This window comes from Folsomia candida, unplaced genomic scaffold (assembly GCF_002217175.1).
Source record: "Folsomia candida strain VU population unplaced genomic scaffold, ASM221717v1 Fcan01_Sc001, whole genome shotgun sequence".
NCBI lineage: Eukaryota > Metazoa > Arthropoda > Collembola > Entomobryomorpha > Isotomidae > Folsomia > Folsomia candida.
Window position 1 is genome coordinate 14,966,885 of NW_019091193.1, and position 23,611 is coordinate 14,990,495.

The following is a 23,611-nucleotide window of genomic DNA, read 5'->3' on the forward strand; positions in this document are numbered from 1 at the left end:
AGTCTGAGGATGAGTTTGGCTCAAATACAGTGATGCTCACATATTCTAAAGTGAGCTGAGTTGATCAAGTATCCTTCATCCTTGCATGTAGCAGACAGTGAATAAATTCCAAAAATTCCACTGTCCGTTATATAACTTATCGTGAATAATCCAGAAGATATTTGATATTATTTAATATTGAAATCAATTTTTTGCCTTCATGAATACCATTTCTATATTATAACCATATTCCACCACGTAAATGCATACTTTGGTTATTTTATTTTGGTTATTTTTCGTAAATTATATAACTTTTCATTCACTTCAATTGCTGACGATGAAGGGTTCTTAATATGTACATGGTTTTGTACCCGTTTATGTGGAGGAGCTAATACATAACACATACGAGTTAAATCTCGAGTAGAAATTGGATTCGCGAATGACGCGAATGGGAACGGCAATAGTCTTGTGAAATTTAAGTCACCGAAAAGTACTTAATCTTGCAAACAGCTTTTCGTTTGGCCACTCTTGCGAAAAGGTGTGGATGTAGGCGAGAAAAATCGTGGATTTCATTGTGAATTGGAATGCTTGGCTGAAAACCCAATGGACTAATGAAACTAACTGCCCTTAACCAAAATTGCAGGTTATAAATTACAATTCGGAAAGAGGGGGTGTCTCAGTTATCACGGAAAAAGGAGAAACCACAACATCGTACTTGCTTGTACAAAACGCTATGGTCTCAGATAGTGGGAAATATAGGTGAGTACATCAAACAATAAATATCATGCCATGAATGATGAATATGAACATGGATTGAAAAATGAAGAAAGGGTTTACCTCAAATACTGAAACTTATAATATGCATGCATAGTACATGAAATCATTTTATGTATTTGTATATATTAACACATTTCATTCAAAATAGCATTTCCTTATTAATTGTCGCAATGCGAGATACAAATTCGGCGATATTTCCATTGCTAAAAAGAAATGTGTAATGTTAATTTACAGTTGTAGTCCATCCAACGCTGATGTTGCTGCTGTCAGAGTTCACGTTTTGGCAAACGGTAATTGTTTATTGTTATTAACCATGAAAAGCAGTTTAAGATTTGTCTTTTCAAATTTGAAATTATGCGGATGGTAGTTTTATGTGTACTTGAGACATATTTAGGTAGTCAAGTTTAGCGTGCAATTATTTTTAACTTGTCAACTTTTAAATTACAGGGGAAAGAACAGCTCCGATGTCTGCGAAGGGATCAGCCAGTAGAATCCTCGATCACCATCTTTTAGTTCTTTCAATTCTTTCCAGTGTTCTCTGCTACCTTCTCACCATGGCTCACATTAGGAGACGAGTTCCGCATTCCACATCTCCCAGTTTGTCGTGCTCTAGTTAAACGTGTCTCTTCTACCCACGGTAACCCGTGGGTATCGGTAGGTTTAGAAAACCAACCTTGTGGTCAACACGGTGAAAATAGTTTATTATATTATTGCAAATGACATGTGAGCAAAGTATTGACACCTCACACACACCATTCCAAACAAAAAACCTCGTCAGTCAAGACTCAAACTTATGAAATCAACTTTTATACCATAAATATAAATATATATCTATATTTGCAAAAGGACTGATATGTTACTTACTGTGAATGAATTGTTTCAAGTGTTTTTCTGTTAAATTCGATTCGAATGGCGTAGATGACATGGGTAAATTTTTGTATTCTGAAAAAAACATAAAGTTTTCGGTGCTTCGTCGGTAGCGATTAATCAACTGGAGTGACTCCATTGGGATTCATATATGTCAATGTAAGAGATGAACCAACCATATATTTTTGGTGCTTCGACGTGGTACTTAGTACATATTTGACCCATACCACACTGATTAAGTTAAGTTCTGTGTATATGTGTGTGAAGTACATGGTTTTGTAAATGTTCATCAAAGTTATAAGCCTTGAGGGCATTTAAATCTTAAAATTTGAATTACCAAAGTCAATAAATTGTAATTGCCTGTATAGCAGGAATTGGGCTCATCCAAGCCCAATTAATTTACACAGCTCCCCTTGATAACCAACCATCAACCTCTTACACAAGACAAGATACATCCCTCTCTCTCTCTCTCTTCTGTTTAAATTTGCACTTCAAAATGCAAATATCCTTCCATAAACAGAAGTCAGTATATAGGCCATTCCATATGGCTGAGAAAATCATGAATAAGTAATTGCTGACTGGATCATCTTCTGAGATCCTGTCCCAAAGCGACGACAAAGCAAAGTCTCGGAAATCACAACCTATTTGAATCTCTGTGCGTTGATGGAAATTTGGAAATCTGATCATTCTGATGAAATCTTTCTCTCTCCACTTCATCAAACCAATCATTTGATCTAAATCCTAAATCCTAAATTAGCACATGCAAGCCCAGTCTCAAATTCATTTACTTGAAATTCTTGAAATTGTTTGTTTATTCAAATCCAGTTCTCCAGCCAAAATTCTGCGGGAACGTTTTTGTACTCTAGGTCAATATTACAATTGTGGTGATCACTTAGACAAACTAACTAAAAATAAATAAGGCAGCATGAGAAACTTGGATCATCATCACATTCAAAATTATTGTATTAATATTATTATGGACAAGTTGCTTGCATGCGGACAAATTGACCTCGGGTCCCGCACTAGTACTTGTCACAGCTAATTAGCATATGTACAAATTTTCAAATTCAATGGTAAGTTTACAATGATATTATGTTGAAGGGTATAGATATGTATACTTAAGATGAGGGATTATTATTATTATTATAAGGTAAAACTACTGCACGGCTGCGTCGAATCATGGTAGTGAAATCGTGTACAGTCAATTGTTATAAGAATGTACTTACTTATTACGTATGTAGATAGATAGCTGAGATGAAGTACTTCAACTAGTACTACAATGTGGATGTATGCATATATACTGAATTACCAATGACATACTTATGTAATGGTAAACTTAATATAGGTACTACTCGAGACAATCTCGGGGTCAATGTTTAATTAATAATTGTTTCGTCGTTTAATGAATACTGTATTAATGCTTCAACTTATAATCTACCATGTACATAAAACTGTAGAGACGGACGAAATACATGTAAATTTGAAACTGATTATTTCGGTTTGCATTAGTAAGAATTATATAACTATAAGTTGTAATAAAAATTTCGTTTTGTTATTTGAGTAAAATAAATGGTAAAAATTCACAATCGATCTGTGTTCAATTTATTCGCGTAATTTAATAAAAAAACGGATTCGTTTTAGTATATTCTAATGAGAGTTTTCAGTCTTGGTGAAATGGTCAAAATAATTTAAATGCAAACATAAACCAAACTCAAGGCTAATTATTGTTGTTTTTGCATACATATTTTGTTTGTTTGCTATATATAATGCGCTTAAAATTGCGTGCTTCCATATTGGACAGCAGGACAATTTGTGCAATTACTTGATTTAATAGTCATGTTATGATCATAATTCCAGTAAACCAAAACGTGGATCTATATAAGTTCGTACATCCTCCCTCGTATTTAACGTGAACTTTGAACATGGGCAGACATAGTTTTTAAATAACATGCTATGCTTCAGAAATTAGGTTAGGCTATCACTTGACTCTTTCGAGCCTTAATTTACTCGGACTTTCGTCCAAGTTTATGCATTCCAGTTAATTCGGTATAAAAGTGTGTAGTGTAAAAACTAAAAACATCACAGACTCCACTACAAGGCGAAGGAGGTGAACATAAAATCTTGATTTTAATATGGCTTGGATTTTTATATTATTGAGGTAGACAGTCAAGATGGGCTTTAATGATCGTGATCGTCATGGCCTCCGTGTTCGTGATGGCCTGTGGAACAGTTGTTTCCCAGCCCATTTGCCTCTCCGTGATGATGTCCCCCTGGTTTAAAGTATTAAGCATATTATTAAACAACTATTAAATAAGAATTGTCTCTTATTAGTAAGTCCGAACTAATTATTATTTTGCATGCACATGTTCCAAACAGCCAGCCAGTAAATATACATATTTACAAGTATTAGGTAGTCTGGTGTACTAATGATGATGAGTAGGCACAAACAGGTCTTACCCATAAACTCCAAGCTCCCCATAAGTACAAATCCCAATACTGCGATCAAAATGTGGTAACATTTTCTGTGAAGTTTCTTTCCCTCCTCTTGAAATATTTCAAAGAAAATTACGTACAGCAAAGTTCCAGCTGCCAAACCCTAAGTCCGAAATAAGCATCATCATTAATTAACCAATTTAATTTAAAATAATTTATTATAGTATATGCATTCTTTATAAATTGATAAAGTAATGCATTTCAAACTGCTCTCATAATTAGCTCCTGATAAAATTGGAAATTTAAAAAATCTTCCTCTAAAGAAATTCTTCTACTTGGAAAATGGTTGACAAACTCTTCTGAGAGAATCATTTGAATCACTTGTGCTTCATGATTTACATACACCTGGTTTATGATTGTGTGAGGGAATGCATTTTTTTGCAAAGACAATAAGACGTCATTTGTTATTACAGTGATAAATCTCAAATTACTGACAAAAAATTCATCTCAGCTTCACCGAAGAGGAATATTCATGTTTCAACAAAATGTGCATACATGCAAAAAATCTGCATAATAAACAATACGCAGAATTCTACGTACTGCGAAAAGAGGACCAGTCATTAAATTCGAATTATATGCATATAGAATTTTTAGTGGATCGTTACTCTACGATTTTGTCCAATCTATTTGCATATATTCCTAGTAAAATAATGACACGATAAAGAATAACTTAAATAATTCTTTTTCCATCTTGGGATGATTGGCATGGCGTCACGATTTCTGATACGCTTAGTTTGCGCACAAAAAAATCAATTTGGACTTTACTCTTGATGGGTTGGAAAGTTTCTGCATGTTCTGCTTCAACTTATCATGCATATATCGTTTTCAATTAACAACGTTCTAGTGTTACTTTATTTTAATAGGTACAATAAAACGGGTGCTATCGTCTCGCATGACAGTTAGGATGAAGTTTTCGCGTATTTAGCACCAACATACTAACCAAACATATATGTCACTAATGACCATGACCTCTCTGTGTTACTGCTGTTCCGTTTTAAGTTATCAGTGTGTGATGGCCAATACTTGCATCTGCATATATGATGTGCATACAATTTGACACAATACATTAACACTTCTTCGACAGAGCAATTCTTCAATTTGAGTAATTAGCGTGCTAAATGAAGACGCTAGAAAATTTCTGGTTAATTCTTACTTGAAAACAGCCAACAACGAGGGCCTGGTGGAGAACTTTTCCATATTCTCTTTCGGAAATGACAATCCCTATCCCAATTCCAACAGGACTGACTACAACATAAATTAATTAATCAATCAAAATCATCAATCAAGATCAATCAATAAAGGTGAGACTGACCTAGTGATACCACAAGTAGGTAGAGCACCATACGAAAAACTTTTGTTTTTGAAGAGATAAGTTCCACTCCAATACAAAACAAAATTGTACATTCATGCAATGACACTGCGGAGAGATAAATGTGATAGTAATGGCATTAAAAACAAAATATTGACGAAAAATAATTTATCCAAATAAACAAATACAGCCGTAAAATGTGTTTCATTATGATAAGCTTACCAGCAAGAAATAAATACCACACATCAGCCTCAGAACCCTGAAGTCCAATTGCCATCCCCTCAAAAATGCCATGAAACGATATTGCAATCACAATTAAAATATTTCGAATTTCTGCTCCAATTGATTGATCAATTTCGCTCTCGGAAGCGATAGGCATGTGACTGTGATTGTGTTGCTTCTTGGAATGATTTCGATGCTGAGAGTGTTGTTGGGCATGTAAACTTGCATTGTTATTGTTCGAAATTGTGGAGCTATGCGGTGAATCGACTTGATGATTATTGTGGTGAATATTATTCTGCGCTTCTTGATCGGACTCATTTTGTGCAAATTTATTTTGAGCATCAAAAACTCCGTTGAAAATAAGTTCGCTGCAAATTGAACGCCTTCCCCTGGGTAGACTAATCCCAGAATTGGCATTATTTACAATATCTTTCAACCAGTCGGAATCATAGTACTGAAATTTTTCAGGGACAAACCCTGCATTCGTAATTCCACCCATGCCGTTTTGAAGGCGACTCTTTGCTAATCCCGGAATCTCATCAGCATTGGGACCGTTTTTTCGAAAAATCTTTTTGGTTTCACGCAACTGATTTGAGCACGCAACTTGTCCTCGATGTTGCGCTTCAACGCTCAAAAAGGAAAGGGAGTCTTGTGAGTTTGTGGCACTTGGTGGTGCATTTGGAGTGCCATTAAATGCTGTAGCTGCAATATTAGAGCCATTAGTGGTGGCAACGTTAATTGTCATATCTTCATTATTATGCAATCCTTTGTCTTCCGCAGTCCTACCCGTTCTGCCTGAGAAACTCTGATTTGCATTGATATTGCTGCTCTTGTTTTGCTTTCCCATCTTGCTCGTGTCAGTGGAAGCAGTGGCCTGTTTCGCCTCTGCCTTGCGACTTCTCCTCTGATGGATGATGGAATGCCTGTACAGAACAATACATAGTAGAGAGAAAGACCATGAGGCCTCTACAGGGTACACCCTGACACCTTGAATGTTGAAAGCAAAAATAAAAGTTTCAGTTTGACCTTAAGGTCAGCAGTGGGATTTTACATGCATATACATAGATTCCAATTGAAGTACTTACACAATGTCTTCGATAATGTAGACTAGGAAAAATCCGGCTAAAAAAATTATCTCCGAAAGTGGCAACTCTAATTCTGGCTCAGCTTCACGCAGCGAATCTCGCACTTCAGGCATCATGTGTAGAAAGCATGTAGCAAGAAGGACGCCACCGCCAAAAAACATCAAAATAGAGATGACCTTTTTCATTCGTCTGTCTGCCCCTTTGGACCAGATGGACCTTGCTAATATTTTTATTACGACGAAAGGGATCATTCCGAAAAATATTCGCACCAGTCCGGAGATTGCAAGGACAATGAGTTTCACGGTGACTAGCTCCATGATCACACTCAATTTAGTCCCCAACAATCAAGTTGACAAAGTTCAATGGATTCACTCACGGACTCAATTGCTCCAGCGGTGCAGTGACAAAAACTAATCACGTTCACTCAACCCAACTTGATAGGTATTTATGCATAAACTCGTTAATCAAGTATGTGCATGCGTATTGCAGTGATTGGGAGATTATGCTGATCACTCTTGGCGATTCATTTGTGGTTCTCTTAAGATGAGAATTTGCAAAAGTTGAACTTCTTACTACTGCTCTGCTGTTGGTCTCTGTTCGAACTGAGATAAATGTAATCATGGTCACCCCAAATCGTACATATCAAGGCAGGCGAATGTATTGGTATAGCGTCTCCTGACCGCTACTTTGAATCCGTTTGGTGCAAATTGATTGAGCAGTCCGCTTAGTCAGTTCCTTATGGGTGCGATGGGTTGATAAAATATTCCACGAATTTGTTTGCATAGCAAACGGTCCGAGTTTGATAAATGTGTATAACGAGATGTCAAATATTATTGAACTCACACAGAAGTGCTATCGACACACTGAACAAAATCTTTTGTTTATATTTACAACTATTCTTCAGGAAATATATTATTTATTCTAAAAAACTGTTTACTTAAAATTGTATCAGTCGGGAATTGTGCCCATGATGATAATGGAAGAGGCGAGAGGTTCACGTCATGAGAGATTGTAGAGAGTTGACAATTCTGGTGATCGAGATTCAGCAGCAGGTATATAAACCCATTCACTCGTCGAAATTTGACAAATCTCGTGATAATGCGATTTTAACTTCCCTAACAAACAAGAACAAATCGAGTCAACAATCCAATTTCCAAATAGTCAAACAAAGTACACTGCTATATCTTGTCCGTGTGATAAATTGCGCACAACGTCACATAATCTAGGCTATCATCCTATGGTGCAAAAGAGCAAATTCACCATCAATTTGGATCATTTCTGTTTGCACATAACACACAGAAAATAGAAAGTTTTGGGTTCACAAATTCTGCGTACCTTTGGAATAAAGAGTTTTCGAGTCGAGTTTACGCTGTTGTGTGGATTGTTGGATGTTTAACAACCGGTCATATCTTTTTTGTTCATCTATATAATAAAAATCAGAAAGTTACAGATTTTTTAAAATTGTAAATACTGCACAAATTGAACCAATTAAATTATTATCCAATCATTCGCATAAGATAGCTTGTCATTGTAGTTAAATATTTATGTATGTATATGAATGATCTGCTTTACTGAATTAGTTACTTACCTGTGTACACGCACTCGCAACGACAATATTGGCAGATGCACAAGATTACTTATTGTGCGTGCAAGTAATACTCTTGCATATTACTTTTGAGTTAATTGTCGTACTTGTCTGTAATCGCATTAATGCATGAAAACTGAATCCATGAAAAAAATAATTTTATCCGAATTGTTTTCCACTTTTATGCAACTATTTTTGTTAATTACAAGCCGTGATACATAATAGAGTTAAAATTGAAGGTTTCTTGAGTTATTATTGCTAATGCACCAAAAGTATATATATATCAGCACATTGCACTTGTATGTATGTAGTCGTCCGTGATTTAGAATGCCGGTCCTCTTAAATGTTGCCTCTTCACTTTCAAGTTGAAAGTCAAAGCCAAACTGAAGTCAAGGTAGCGAAACACCTTTTCAAGTAATTCTTTGCCTGGTGGTCGCCTCGTCCCTAGTCAAAAATATGCCGACGACATGCTGCTGAAATCAATGGATAAATGCAAAGGTAGATTCATTAGCGTGTGTTTCACTACTTGTGGTCGTGCTATTAGCTCCTTCAGTCAGACATCGTGCTCTCTTATAATACTCGCTGCTTAATTGCCGCTTTCTTATGCTTGGGTAGCTTATTGTAACATTTTATTATTCATCCTCTTGTCTGACATCCCAAGTATCGCCATTCAAAGTTCAGCAAAATCATTGAAAAGGATTTCAAGCCAGTAAAACCATGTATCATAACTATACTCAATATACCCTTGGTTTATGAACGTGTATGACAGGCGAGGTCAGTTATAGAGGAAACTTGGAATCACTGCCAACGATCCGACTAACAATAAAGCCACGGTGGTTGGGGCCGGTCATTTGATAATGAAATCTCCACAAAAAATTACTGATGATTCATCAACGTATTCAACATCAACGTTCTGACCATAATATACTTAATAATAAACCATGTAGTTTTTTAGCATTTCGTAATACCTTCTTTTATCTGTATACTTACACTCTGCATTTTTAGTAAAATATTCCATAAACACGCGGCATGCGGTGTAGCTAGAATTTGTTGTTCGTAGAAAGACGCTCAACACTCATCTCATTGCCCAAATGCCCACTCCATGAATTCTTAATATAAAGTGACTTTATGGATAACACTGATTTATTACTATTAAGAATGGCTCAATAAATAAAATACATGCCAAAATTAACCAGTTTAGTAGTGTGGAAAATTGGGGTGTGCAACAATTGTTGAAAAGATTTTCTTGAGTTCATTAATATTGCTGCTGGTAAATCCGTATACTTATGATTTATGCATGCAACGATTATATAATGAATGTAGAGGATGGATTTACATAAATTAATAAATAAAATATTGGTATCATTTATATAACTGCTTGCACAACAACTTGGCGAGGGTTTGAGTAAACATTTGTATTATGCTGCTGCGGTTTAATTTATTACGTACTAATTAGAAATGATGCCTAATAAAGTGATGAATAGACAAACACAAAATGCAAAGGATTAGATTTGTGGATGATCAAGCCGATGAATCAATGTCCCATAAACACAAGATGAACAATGGCAATCGTTTAAAATTAATTTATAGAGTTTTGATAGGAGTATCAAACATGGCGAAATCCATCAAGAACAAATTTTAATCGTCATTAATAATTATGCAATACGTGTTCGACCACTTTCTCTTTGAAAAGATAAATACTCGCAATAAATCTCTTTTAATACTTGCAACCATATATAAAATAATAAATAAACCAAAAATATATCCTGGTTAAAAAATGGGATTAATGTGCACGCATGAATGAATCCGCTACATACATATAACAATAAACAAAATGCAGTATTACAAATAAATTTACATAAGCTCCGAATTTAGAAATAATCTCGTCAATTGCTGGTTTAATGAGATGAAAATTTTGTCTACACAACCAATTATTAATGTCTTAAAAAGCGTACTATTTAAAGTGACTAATTTTTCTAGCAAGTATGTATGTACGTATTTAGTGTAACTATAATACCTATTTGTATAGTATTCCCATTGATGTTGATGTACAGGGTGGTTAAAATGTCACGCCACAATGGAAAATTTTTCAATGGGAAAAGTCCCAAAATCTCCATTAGTTACAAGATTTGAGATTGAGATTTTTATAAATTATTATCAAAACTGATGACAAAATTCTTAAAATGTTGCATTTTAGAGACAAAATTTCGGTAACTAATGGAAATTTGTGGATTTTTCCCATCGAAAAATTTTCCATTGTAGCGTGACATTTTAACCACCCTGTATTTTTGTAGCCCAGTTTTATGTGGAAACCATGCCACAAATAATAAAAATAATAATAATACGGACGGCAACAATAGTAATTATGTAACCAATGTTTACAGAGGTTTTGAAAACCTTAATGAGCCAAGTAATAGCAGCATGATTTACTAATATGTGGTGTTGTAGGGAGAGGATGTTGGTTGGTTTATTGCATGGTGTCATCAACATCCATCTACACCAAAATAAACGCATAATTTAGTCAGGGTGGCGAATAAATAAATTGCTTGTCACCTTCACTAATAATAAAAAGGGGATTCATTACAACCAACCAAAAAGCAGGTGGTTGCTGATGACACACTGATTGTACACTTACGACAAATACCAAACTGACAATGAGCCCTGTTTCATCATATCTCTGCGCGTTGCATGCCTGAGCGACTTCCGTGTGTTAGGAAATTAGTTCCACGTGAGTGATTGATTCCTATTGAAAACCTCTGAAAACGAGAAGACGACGAGAAGAAGCATCCTCAGATCTGCTCATTGCATATCCTCGTACTTAATATATGAATTTACACACGTAGTTATGCACTCGTATGGCGAGTATTAATAGTTATCAATGCAAAATTCAGTTGACCGTCGCGAGACAAAACGAATCATCCGATGTGAACAATGTAGTCAATTAAAATGCAATTAAATGATGAGAAGACATCGAGTCAGTGTGTCAATAAATAAGCATCTTGAATTGAAAACATCCCCAATGACACAATTTACTATTTGTTTGATTTTGTACTCTGACAGCAAATCAATTGGTTACATAATTAAACCTTCATCCTCACTAGCAGACAATTAGCATCCAATGTGAACAACGAGTCTGTAAATAAATACACTCATGGGCGCTCGTCAATAACGATGACTAATTTGCATGCAGGGTTTGTCAACTGTATAAAACTCTTGACCGTGTGCACCCATTGTCAATTAAAAAGAATGAGAAACGAAAATGATAAGATGAAGAAGATGAGGATTCGTCAATGGATAAATAACAGACCAATGAATGAATTAAAAAAATCGTGATAATCTTTTACGGTGCGAACAATAATGAACAAGCCGTTGCCAAAGTGGATTAAACATAATGCAAATTCCGATAGTTTTAAAACAGTCTTCAATTAGTAAAATTTATGCACAAGTGGTTAAAAACGAAATTTACGATTAGAAAGGGTGATAGCCCACTTTTGATGAATGGAAACGATTTTAATTTTAATTTTAGGGGTAACAACAGCCCAGCTATGGAGTAGACGAGGTGATGTTTTAGTTACTTATTTAGGTGACAGACTATTTATAAATAAGCGATAGCACTACTACCATGTAGAGCCTGCTTTTCATATCTTTCTCGTAGAAGTAATATTATCATATCCTCTGTATTAATATTATTTAATATGTACGTATGTATCTTATCTTGGAAGGGGGGACAAAAATAAATTCATCTCCATGCTTTGTCTTACTTGGTGTATGCATATGTATGGTTGAATTTGAAATTGCAAAGTAGACGACGCCAAGTGCGTTAAGTTACGGGGTGCTGCTACATAGCTTCTGTTATGTATGATTCGATGTGATGTAACGTGAATGATAGGCCCCTCTTCTTTAAATGAAATGAATACACACGATTTTTATGCAAGCTTACATGAATGATTTGAATGGACACATTGTTGACTAGATTTTGTATATTTGCAATATTATTGCCAGCGTTTTATTTGTAAAACCGCATTTGACCGTGTATATAAAGTCGATGAATTGAAGACGTGGAGTCATTCTGTAACGTCTTTCTATCGTTGAACGAGGCCTCCATTTGATAAAAATGGCGAAAGTGGTAAGTGTCCTGAGTGCTTCACATATTGGTGTACCGAACGGATTTTTAAATTCATAAATTGATTTGCCTTGCAGGCATTACTCGTCTGTCTGTCCCTGGCAGTGATACATGTGACCAATGCGGGTTCCTTCCTGGGCGGTAAGTTATTGTCCAGTCGTCCATCCATACAACCCACTATTGGTCGGACCTTAGTATATTTTTACTTTGAAAATCTACAGGAGGGGGAGGAGGCGGGAAGGGTGGAGGTAGCGGCGGCGGCGGCGGAGGGTGGGGTGGCGGAGGCGGCGGCGGCGGCGGTGGGTGTGGTGGTGGAGGTATTGCAACATCATTTATGTGTCAGCATGGAATGGAGTGGAGTGGTCGCATTAATATCGGATTATTCATCGAGTGAAGGATGTGCGTTAGTTCTGATTAATTAATTATTGATTCGTAGGAAAAGGTGGAGGTGGATTTAACCTAAAGAAAATCTTCCGAAGCATCTTCAAGAAAGGAGGTGGTGGTGGTGGAGGAGGCAAAGGTAAAGGTCATTAAATGGTTTAAAGGCAATCAGTTCAGTGATGCTAATTGATGATTTTCATAGGAGGAGGTGGTGGTGGTGGATGGGGTGAATTTCTAATCAGGCCATGAAATAGGTTATCTCAATGTCAGTAATTATTAAATTGCATTTATTACTAATTTTCATAGGTGGTGGAGGTGGAGGAGGAAAAGGTTAGTTAAAATTTGAAACAATTCTTTGAGATGCTCGAGTTTGTGCAGAGCAAACATGGAAAGTACCTCTGTCGTCTGTAACGAAAATAAAATGTGTATTAATAATTAACATAGGCGGTGGGGGCGGTGGTTGGGGAGGAGGTGAGATTTTATTATTCAAATAGTTTTAATAAAATAGTCAGTACTAATTAATGATTTTTGTAGGTGGTGGTGGAGGGGGAGGAGGATATGCGCCAAGTGTAGGTTCCTCATATGGGCCGCCATCCGGTGGGGGTGGCGGTGGGTACGGCCGCTAAGCTTCTTCATTCAAAGTGCCAATGTTACGAATGTTCAAATATGATTGGAATGAATGCTGATTTCATCATCGTCATCATCAAAATGGGGATTACTCCAACTCTCCAGAATAATGGAAGAATGGTTCTTAAGAGTGAATGATTCTCAATAAGTGCTTGTTTATACCACCACCTTGCCGCAATATTTGCGTATGCTTGTTGTTCAAGGATATTTTGTAAATCTCATTTTATACTTTTGTTACGTCGTTGGGTTAATAAAAGAGTTTCACGAGAAAACATTGCGTAAATGAAACATGCAATGCCATGCACTATAATTTTCATAGAGTATGTAAACCTTTACTCAATCCTCGCCAACACCACGTGTATTTTGATGCATTATCATTATCTAATTGTATGCATACATAGTTGTTGTAGCAATAAAGACCAATCCAAAGTTTGAGATAATCCTCTCGATTTCAAAGCTAGAGAACAATTTCTTTGCCTTTGTCAAGTGGGCTTTGACTTTATTTAACAAACCCCGGAGCAACTTTGAGCACTACCGTGCGATTTAATTTAATTGTTCAAGTGGGACACTTGGCTTTTGCAATATCATCCATCAACCATAAAGCAAATGGCTTATTTGGTGCCGTGCAAATGTGGAGCATCAATGGATCCACCGGTAAATATACACATATTTTTTAGTTTGCATTATTGTTTTCTGCTGGTTATATGATCAAACAAGCCAGAATTGCTCCGAGCTCCAATAAGTCCCTTTGTATGATCGATATATGTAGTCCAAGTGCTGTGTTCCATGTGGGAAACTCAGCAACCCACCAAAAGTTGGAGAATCTGAGAACGAAAGGTTCAGACGCCTCCAACCAATCCATATTATGCTGGAAACGGACAGAAAAATGGCTTTCAGGCAAAAAATGGAGAACGGAGGGGAAATAAGGAAAATTGACGCCCTGACTAAATTCAAGACTGAAACGGAAATGGAAGAGAGACGAATGGATCTGGAGACAAGGAGTGACAGGTGAGTGAGATCGTTTTCGTTAGACCGTACATTATTCTATCCCAACAAAAAAGTAGTTCAATCAATATACGTATTATACTCTTCATCAATATCATTTTGCCGTCAAATTAATAATCCTTGATAATTCTTAACGAGTGTGATAATCGTACTTGTACATAATACATAGAATGATAATAATTCCCAGTCTTGCGATCCCATCCAACTCTTACTCCGCCTTTAGATCATCTTGTAAATGATGAAATTTGGATTGATTTGATATTTGTAATAAGAGAGGTGCTGTATCTATTTTGAAAATTCATTACAAATCTAAAGTCCTCAGTTCCCGTGTTTGATGTGGTTGAAACGAGTTTAATTAGTCTTTGCTCAAGTTGTTTACCAACTTCTTGTAAGTGTTGTTGTTTGCGGCACAAGGTTTCTAACTCCTGTTGATTATGTGCCAAATATCTATAATAAATTTTGGAGGATTACACAAGGAGTTCAGACATGCCGGAATACTAACTATAGAACAATCACCATTCCAATACTAGTCAAGTGCAAATTGAAAACTTTCATCAAATTTCAGGCTTAAAAGGATGATGGAAAATGAAATGTTTTCGCACACTCAGCAAATGCAGACTGACTTTGAAAGACAACAGGAATCCAAAATTGACGGAATGAGACAGCGAGTGAAAGCTTTAAAAGAAAAGCGTCTTGAAGAGGAACGTCAATTCGTGGAAAAGAAACTGGATCTCGCATTTCAGTAAGTCATTTTTTTCCTTGTTTTATACAGTCATCAAAGAAACTACAATGGAAGACATTACAGAATGTCCGTACTTATTTGCTCACTTGTTTGCTCACATACTTATCCCTAAAACCTACGTAAGGATAATATATCCAAGTTATGTGTGCTATAATAGAAATGGATAATTAAATTTTGTTGAGCTGTGCAAGCAAAATCTAATGCGACGTATAATTTAACATAATGGGTAAAGAGGACTGGCACATATACATACATACACACATTCAATGCTATTAATGACTCAACTTTGGCTTGTCAATGAGGATCTTCATTAACAGTTAAATTAATTAAAGTTCATCCCCTGTTAATGGAGTTGCGGTTTGGCCATGTCATTTCCCTTTATGAAAATGTGACCTCACTCTGTATGCTAATTTTATTAAACCACACTTCACTTCAATGTCCACATTTAATTGTTGTAAATATGTTTTGTTTGTTGAATATTGTTTACATAATAACTGGAGACCTTTGTTGTTCTAGAAATCAATGTGAACAAATGCGGACGCTGCTGTCAAAACGGATAACAAAGGAAATCGTACAAGACTGGGGAGAACAGGTCAAAATGAAGAAGAGATTAGAGTGTGAAGAAGAGGAGAACGATCGTATGTATGCGCATTTGGTCAGTCTGGATGTGGAAAATAAGGTAAGATATTATCTGATAAGATAACACCACACGAAAATTTACCTATTTAATACAAGTGATAAATTAGAACACAGTTTAACGCATATTTTTAGGATTACGATTCACCTAAAGTCTGCCCAAGTGTTTCATTTAAATTAATAAACATTTACATGCTTGCAGACCTTCTGAACATTTAAACACTTAACATTTTAAAGTCACGAAAGTTTGTATACAAGTTACCATTTAAGAGTTGGTCTTTTCACTTCAACCAAAAGAATTTGGTCCCCAGGCAGAAAAAAGTAGACTAATGAGCCTTTTTTGCGAAGAAGTCTGCACAGCAATATATTTCCATGTTATTCACTTCAATAAATACAAAATTGGATTTCATTGCAGTGGAAGCGTGAGATTGCGTACGATTGCATGAGAGCCGATGCGTTGAAGCAAGGACTTGCAGAACTGGACAGGCAAATTCAATACAAAAAGGCAAAGGCCGCAGATCAGGCCAAAATCCAAGAACGAGAATTGGCCATAAATGCTCAGATTCAGAAAGAATTGGAAGTAGAACGGAGGAAACGTAAGTTATATAAATCATTTTAGACCTCCTATCAACCATTTGACCTTTTATCTCCTAGAGTTAAAAGGCTTATCAATAAGGCAGGACGGGCGGGATAAATCTTTTTTGATTATTATTTTTGAAGGGGAGGAAGAAAAGAATGCACGATTCATCAAGTCTAAAGAGCATGTCAAAGAAATGATGGCAACCAGAGATTACTACAGAGATCGGAGAATTAAAAGGGAAGAAATCGTAGCTCAAGAGTTCCTCCGGAAAGCGATTCGAGAACTATATATTGAGGAGGCGGACAGAAACAAAGCAAAAGTAAGTCTAACATGTCACCAACTTTTTGCTAATTAATTGTGAAAGGGGGCTGTCGGTAGTATGCACTTTGACTGCTACTACATAATACTAATAATAATATTGGCGATGCTGATGAAAACCTATTTCAACAGCGAGAACTGATGCGTTCAATCAACATCTACTTGGATTACCTCAAAAAACGAGACTGTTACGGTAATAGCAGAGAAGCAGAGCTGCAGAAAGTAATTGATGCCGTAATTGAGGAGCAGTACTTGAAGGTGAATGAAGCTCGAAGAAAGGAACAAGCTCAACGAAAACAATTATTTTGCGTAAGTTGGTCTCATATTTGTTAATAATCCTATAACATAAACGGTCGAGATCTATATTTATTATTAGATGTATTAATTTTGGAAGCTATTGAATCTCTCTCATTCTCTTTGTTGCATAATTTATCTGTAATCTAAATGTCTTTTTTCAATTTAAACTATATTTGCATAACTCATAGTCAGACTATAATTCAGAATTCTGCAAGGAATGAATGAATGCAAAATGTTAGGATTCTAAATAAATATGTTTATAAATTATGTATTTTGTTGTCTGTTTCATGGCACGGAGTAGAACGTGTTGGCAGGTCGGGCTCAGCAAATTGACGATTTGAAAGCTCTCCGGGACAAGGAGGAAATGGAGCGGCAGAAAGAGTTGAGATACCTGAAAGAAGATTGGAAGCAGTATTTGCGAGAGGTGGAGTATGAAAAAGAGGTTCAGCTCAAGAAACGCCAGCAGTATCGCAACGATTTGGACTGTCAATTGCAGTATCAAGCTACGGTTAAGGTAATAACGAGCAACTCATAAATTTGAATAAAAGTAATAAGAAATAACCCCATCAAAACGTCTCCCAAAGCATACGAGAGGAAATAAGTTGCGTCATGTTCAAAATTTCAAAGAAACTCAAAGCAATCTTTTATTAATTTGGACAAAGTCAAGTCTATATAATAATTCCGTCGTCAATTGCTTTTCCCTTGCACTTACGTGTGTATGCCTTTATTCGAGTTGTGAGGGATTTATTTAGTCTCTTTTGTATGGTTTTAATGAACACAGTACGGTGCACTACATGTTTGAGACCAGATAATGCTCCCATAACGATATGCGTAGAAAATGGAAGGGAATATTAGTTGCATAAAGTTTGATTTATTTATTGCTCATTATTGCAATTTTCATGTATATGAAATATGTGTATGAGAAAAAAATGTATATAATCGAACCTAACGAATTTACTAAAAATTAATTATTCAGGGTCGAGATTCAAATGAGACTAAGCGAGAAGGAGACCTTGGCGAGTTGGAAGAGGGATTTTTCCTGAATCGGTTAAATACCACAGTAAAGCAAGCAAAGTTGGAGAGGAGCAATCCATACAGGGAAATGTTGAGTGGAAAAAAGGTTCAGCAATGCCTTCGACCAATTGGTGAAAGTTGGAGTACTTGAAAAATCAGACAGCGCATCTTCAAAATGACATGATGCACACAATATAAATCCATATATGTACATATCTATATCCTGCTTTCTAATAATTTTTGTAACTTGCTGTTAGAAATAAACGATGCAGACACACATAGATATTTACATTTTAGGCATACACAGTACCCTGAGCATCATCTGTTATCAGAATAAGAAATCTCACACGTTGTGGAACGCTAGGTGGGGAACCCTTAGTTCGACTGCGGACAAACGACGATCGAGAAAGTAAAGGCTCGGATATTGTGCATTTCTTCCCACAGAGGGAAAGCTAGTTCGTAACTCACACCACCGCTTTCTCCGTCCAACTGCCCGTGCATACAGATACGGCGAGGAATAACTCGTTTCTTACCACCTTGGGATGCAGTGAAGGGGAAGTAAATAAGTCGTTAAAGGCTTTTTTGAGAGATATCCATAACCAACAAACACAATGCCACGGAATACAAGCGAATCTTCTTTTGTGGAAATTTTTGAATTAGTTTTGTCCTCCTTCGAACACAACCTGCTTGCTGCGTGATTAGCAGAGATCGCCTCATTAATTGGATTAGATGGCATGGAAGTTGGAGGCACTAGTCCCAAGTGTGCTACTTAACTTCGACATGGTAATAGCGCAAATGGCTAAAACAGTCAGATTATGATTATGCCGTTGTAATCAGTATAAATAGGTGATTTAAAGGAGGGTGGAACGAAACACAGCTTTGCAGATTTGTGAAAATGAGGAGAGAAAATAAGAGGCAATCAAGAGTGTGGAAGTGAAAGTGGCAGAGAGAAAGGGAAATTATTTTGAGAAAGGAGGAAAACATTATTCTTTATTCCCCAGTGAACTAATTCTCGTTGTAATTCTCACACTCCATTCCACATTTATTTATACCACCACATCAGCCACGCCACACCAACTTTTGCGTCTAATAAACCAACCTAATTTCTTTCCTCGACTTTTTCCAGCCATTCAACAAGGCTGAGGAAAAGAGACGGATATTAAGTTGTTGTTTGGGTTTACAATCTTTTCAAACAGACCTCTATGTAGATACATGTATCTGTCGGTATAAGGCGGATTATTAGACCAACACAATCTCACCTCGCTTGGTGAGAGTCTGTTGGTCCAAAATCGTCTTTAAGGTGCCTTTGAGCAGAAAAGAAACCGCAAAATGAGCCACATCCTGATCTGGTAAATCTCATACAAGCCTGCTCCTCCACAGCTTTGGAGCTTTTAATTAAAGTAATCAAAAAAGTTTTATCCCCGCCTCCTCCTTTATTCCATCTCTTGGGCTGCGTTAATGACCTTAGCACAGGTGGGGGTAGACAATTACTACTTGCATACAGCACGAGGAGCCTAGTTTCCCCTGCTTTCACTGTCCAGTTTCGCCAGTCGATACCTGTATCAATAACAATGGCACATTTTTCTAGCAAGTGGCAGTTCGTAGCGGTTAATGGATGAATTTATGTACGCATCATTTTACGGGTGCACATAATATGTACATGCTGCATACCTTCATCATTCTCCGTTTTTGTAAAACATGAAACGATTAAATGAGATCGTGACGTGCTAAATATGTTCTCTACTGAGTTTATCATAATTATTAGTTTTTGTTACAACGTTAAACTTTATTCTTTTAAAATGCTGCAGGTGATATGCATTAGCTATAAACTTGCAACTTAACAAGCTGAAATATTTAACGTATTTAATTTAAATCGTCATTTTACGCAGGTACACACATGTATGTGTAGCCAGTAGACCTGCTATAGATTTAGACTACAATCTTGTAAAGATGTATTAAAAATAAAATAAAGTGTATGTACGTGCAAATAATTATTCTGGAGTTCTTGATTCTTCAAGATATCTCGTACTGACGAACTAAAAATAATGTCGTTGCATTAATTTATATGTCAAGTTTTTTATAATCTTTGACTAGTCATATAAAGTTTCAGTGATGATAAGTACATGCATAAAAGTTGAGTCTGAAATCACTGGAATCACATCACAGTCAGTCAATATGAACGTTTTATTGATCACGAAAACTACGAATGCAATACAAATTTGACTTACCTGTCTATCATATTTTATGCAATACATACTCGTACTCGTAGAACTAATTCTAGCACCCAACGACGTTACATTATTTTGAGAATCTGTAACTGAATCACTAAAAAAACTGTGATTTTATAAATCCATTCAGGTTCGTTCAGCAGCTTAATGCTGTAAACATAATTTTGTACGAACCATACATATTTCCGCTGTAAAATTATTGAATTACAAGGCTGCAAGTCCGTGTGTATCTACAACCTTTGAGAAGTTGATATTTTGGCAAAAAAGCGAGTCATTAAAAATGCATAATGTAATGGACTGTGAAAAGACTGAAAAGATGATATAGTTTGGACGGTGATGGGGAAAGCACATTTTGCTTTCTCATCCGTTCTCTTCTCCTTTCTCTCCACTCTTCACATCTCACATCCAATATTTATGCACCTCTCGAACTAACCACGAAAGTACTGTTGCTTGCTCTCCTTGTGTGTGTGTGTGTGCATTTGATCATTCATAAGAAATGAGTCTTGCTCGCTGGTGTATGGGAGACGGTGCTGGACTGAATCACTAAATTTTGAATGTTCATATCTCCGTATTCGTCGTTACTGCTAGTCGTCGTCCGCCTGCATTGCAATTTCAAAAGAACAATAATGCCCCACGATCGTATCGTTGTATTATCCGCAAAACACGCAAAGCGCAGCTTCTGACAGCAAGATTTACGATTTGTCATGCCTTTCCAGATTTATAATGGATAAATGGATTGAATAGAAAAAGGATTGATAGTTGATGGTTGTTTATTGCCATGTGTGTATTGAACAAGTTTTATATCTTGGTAAACCATGACATGGCAGCAGAAACCACTAAAAAGTATGGAAATGTCTCAGAAGGAAAGGTCTCACAAATTTATCTCATGCATACATACGAACGGCAACCAAGAGTTTGGACTGCCAGCTCAAAACTTAATTTAAAGCATTAATTTGCATATTCCATAATATTGCACAAAGAATATAAAATTAAATCTAATTCGTGGATACTTTTAAATTCTTTGAATTAGCAAGTCAATTTTTTCGGTCCGAGCATATCTGTTACTTACTTGAACGATGTAGGCTTCGCAGTAAAGCTTGATTGAATCAGAATATGTATATACAGAGTGATTCAGGGTTATCAAATTATTAAATGAGTACAAAATTTGTTGCCGCATTGGAGTGATTTGCAAAGTATCTGGCTGAGTGAAGAATAAAGATTGGCAGGGTGTTGCCAGCGAGCGAGGAGCACGTTGGCGACAGTTAAACTTGTCGTGTATGGTTGAATTTTCTCAATAATTAAAATTGCAAATTAGAGTGAAAAGGGAACAAGGAGAGAGAGAGTGGTAGTAGCTAAATTCAATTATGCTCTCACAGTGCTACAACATAAACTTTAATTTGACTTGGTGTCTTTTTAAGCCTCGCATATCTGCACAAAAGCCTATATACATACGTCCGTACTTATAGGAACGTGTGTAAGTATAGAGTGGGAAGTCTATTCAGCTCCTCAGTTTCCATAAACCTTGGTTTTCACTTTGTTCTCTGCAATCACGGCCCATAGTCGGTAGTTGGGTCCTAACTGTTGTCATCATCGTCGTGTCGGGTCTCTTCTTCTTTGCTGGCTCTCAATGAATATAGTGCGACTAGTGAGAAGGACGACGACGACGGAGACGAGCTGGTGGAAAATGAGAGCAGACAAGGTTCATCATTGAAATTTCTCAAAATTCCATGAGAAATAAAGAAATAATGGAATGCAATTGGATTTAGCTCTTTCTTGAGTTATAATAAGATTTCTTTACATTCCATCCCACTTAAATTTCAAACGAGTCGAGTCTGTCCTGTCCTAATTTTCTTGAGGAATAAATAACCTAAAAGTTTCCTTTTTCTTACGTTCTTCAAAGGAGTTGAAACGCAACGTATTTCATTTCCCAGTCCCTTCATCTTCACAGATTCAACACTTTCTGGAACTCTCTACTTCTTGCATCAATTTACATTCATCCATTTTTATTCCTTTTTCTTCCCCTCCCAACCATTCAGCTGAATGTGTACTCAAATTGCTGCTGTTGGTTACCCACCCTCGGGCTTTATGGAATTTGGCGAATGCAAAAACAGTAGAGGTGCAAATATTTCATCAAGAGTAGGAAGCAAAATCTCATCAAAATCAGGAGGCAAGATTTATTACGGATCCGCTTCCCTTCCTATAGTTCTGTCAGACATGCAGGATTCAAGTCTTGAGCTATGAAATGAATAAAATTTCTCGCTTGTGTACGTGTAAGTAGGAGAAAGGTTGGAAATCAGGGGCCCATCAGACCATACCCACAACCACCAGCTTCACCTTGCTTGCCAAGCCAATGAAATATGTAAAACAATCCAGGCCAAACCAGTGCCAACTGAGATAGAACAATCGGTGAGATTAAAGTTAATTACGAGCGAGGCCAACTTTTCTTAGAATCTGGCAACCGTAGTGGCAACACTACAATGCAAGAACTCCAGCGTGGCACATACAACGTTAAGACCTCGGTCGTTCTCTATCTTAACGTTCCTGGTGGAACTGTGTGTTCTGGTGTGTGTGTGTGTGGGAAGAAAGTGTTGTCCGATATTCTTGATTAAAATGAATACATTCTCTCCTGGAAAAGTAAACCTACTCTGGCAGATATGTACACAATTGCTTTGAGATAATTCCGTCCTCCGTGACTCTTCTCTATCTACGAATGTATGGAGTATAGTGCTTCAATCCAATCAAGACATTTATATTAGATTTCATCCGTATTTAGTCTGCATCCTTACAAAGATCAAGAGAAATAATCTCAAGTCTACATATAGCAAGAATACAGATATATGTATGTACATATATACGTACACGCAATACTGAATTTTTAAGATGCAGATCTATATATAAAATTGACTGAATTAAAGATGTGTTTACCAATTAGCACTTTCGCCCACGAAACGTTCGAGCAGTTATTGCATACTTGGGTTGGGCATACTATCTAAGGTTGCTGCATTCTGACATTTAATGAGAGGACAAGAAATAAATCCTTGGGATTGGGTTCGCCGTTGTAGGGACAGCCTTACATTGTGCTGTGTTAGGTGCACATGCATGTATCCTGCTCCTTTAGGGGTTAAAATTCGGATTGATTTTGGCGAAATTCACATAGCGCTGCGGTTTGCTTCCAGAGACACTTCCATTTCTACACATCACCCGCCTGACATTCCAATCCAAGCCTTCCAAACTGCCAATTCAAAGTCATACAATACGACCTCACTCCTGCTACCGGGTGGCTCGGGATGTGAATTTGAGTTGCACAGCGGAACGCAAAGTAAGTGGTCGCGGTTTTCACTAT

At 36.7% G+C, this 23,611-nt stretch overlaps 3 protein-coding genes, 1 long non-coding RNA gene and 1 other non-coding gene across 8 annotated transcripts in view; 4 read left to right on the plus strand and 1 right to left on the minus strand.

Annotated features, from left to right (window-relative positions):
• LOC110842981 (zwei Ig domain protein zig-8) overlaps window positions 1–3,206 on the plus strand; it is an 84,899-nt gene extending 81,693 nt beyond the window's left edge. Inside the window, exons 8-10 of the mRNA XM_035846572.1 lie at window positions 623–738; window positions 991–1,046; window positions 1,204–3,206. Coding sequence (XP_035702465.1) covers window positions 623–738; window positions 991–1,046; window positions 1,204–1,373 — 342 coding nt within the window. The 3' untranslated portion in view covers window positions 1,374–3,206. The remainder of the gene's footprint in view (window positions 1–622; window positions 739–990; window positions 1,047–1,203) is intronic.
• On the minus strand, window positions 3,190–8,713 carry LOC110857432 (zinc transporter ZIP3). 4 transcript variants are annotated; one of them, XM_035846565.1, is made up of 9 exons: window positions 8,321–8,713; window positions 8,068–8,154; window positions 6,733–7,967; window positions 6,434–6,570; window positions 5,648–6,349; window positions 5,429–5,533; window positions 5,270–5,361; window positions 4,081–4,219; window positions 3,190–3,893 (listed from the first exon to the last, which is right to left on the minus strand). In XM_035846565.1, the coding sequence occupies exons 3-9, from the start codon at window positions 7,047–7,049 to the stop codon at window positions 3,802–3,804; spliced, it is 1,584 nt and encodes a 527-aa protein (XP_035702458.1). In that variant the 5' UTR covers window positions 7,050–7,967; window positions 8,068–8,154; window positions 8,321–8,713; the 3' UTR covers window positions 3,190–3,801. The 4 variants fall into 4 exon arrangements, with proteins under 4 accessions (XP_035702458.1, XP_021961721.1, XP_021961728.1 ...); XM_022106029.2 differs by having other exon boundaries at window positions 5,648–6,570; window positions 6,733–7,847; XM_022106036.2 differs by having other exon boundaries at window positions 5,648–6,570.
• Window positions 8,714–11,854: 3,141 nt separating this feature from the next.
• On the plus strand, window positions 11,855–12,706 carry LOC118432949. Its single transcript, XR_004833720.1, has 3 exons — window positions 11,855–12,443; window positions 12,518–12,581; window positions 12,662–12,706. It is a non-coding gene; the product is annotated as an uncharacterized LOC118432949 (long non-coding RNA).
• Window positions 12,707–12,729: 23 nt separating this feature from the next.
• Window positions 12,730–13,736, plus strand: LOC110842990. The gene is made up of 2 exons (XR_004833719.1): window positions 12,730–13,292; window positions 13,356–13,736. It is a non-coding gene; the product is annotated as an uncharacterized LOC110842990 (transcript).
• Window positions 13,737–14,227: 491 nt separating this feature from the next.
• Window positions 14,228–18,321, plus strand: LOC110843000 (trichoplein keratin filament-binding protein). The gene is made up of 8 exons (XM_022088904.2): window positions 14,228–14,456; window positions 15,019–15,195; window positions 15,712–15,874; window positions 16,247–16,427; window positions 16,552–16,730; window positions 16,862–17,038; window positions 17,328–17,540; window positions 18,003–18,321. Exons 1-8 carry the CDS (start codon window positions 14,314–14,316, stop codon window positions 18,189–18,191), a joined length of 1,422 nt encoding a protein of 473 aa, XP_021944596.2. The 5' UTR covers window positions 14,228–14,313; the 3' UTR covers window positions 18,192–18,321.
• Window positions 18,322–23,611: the final 5,290 nt, after the last annotated feature.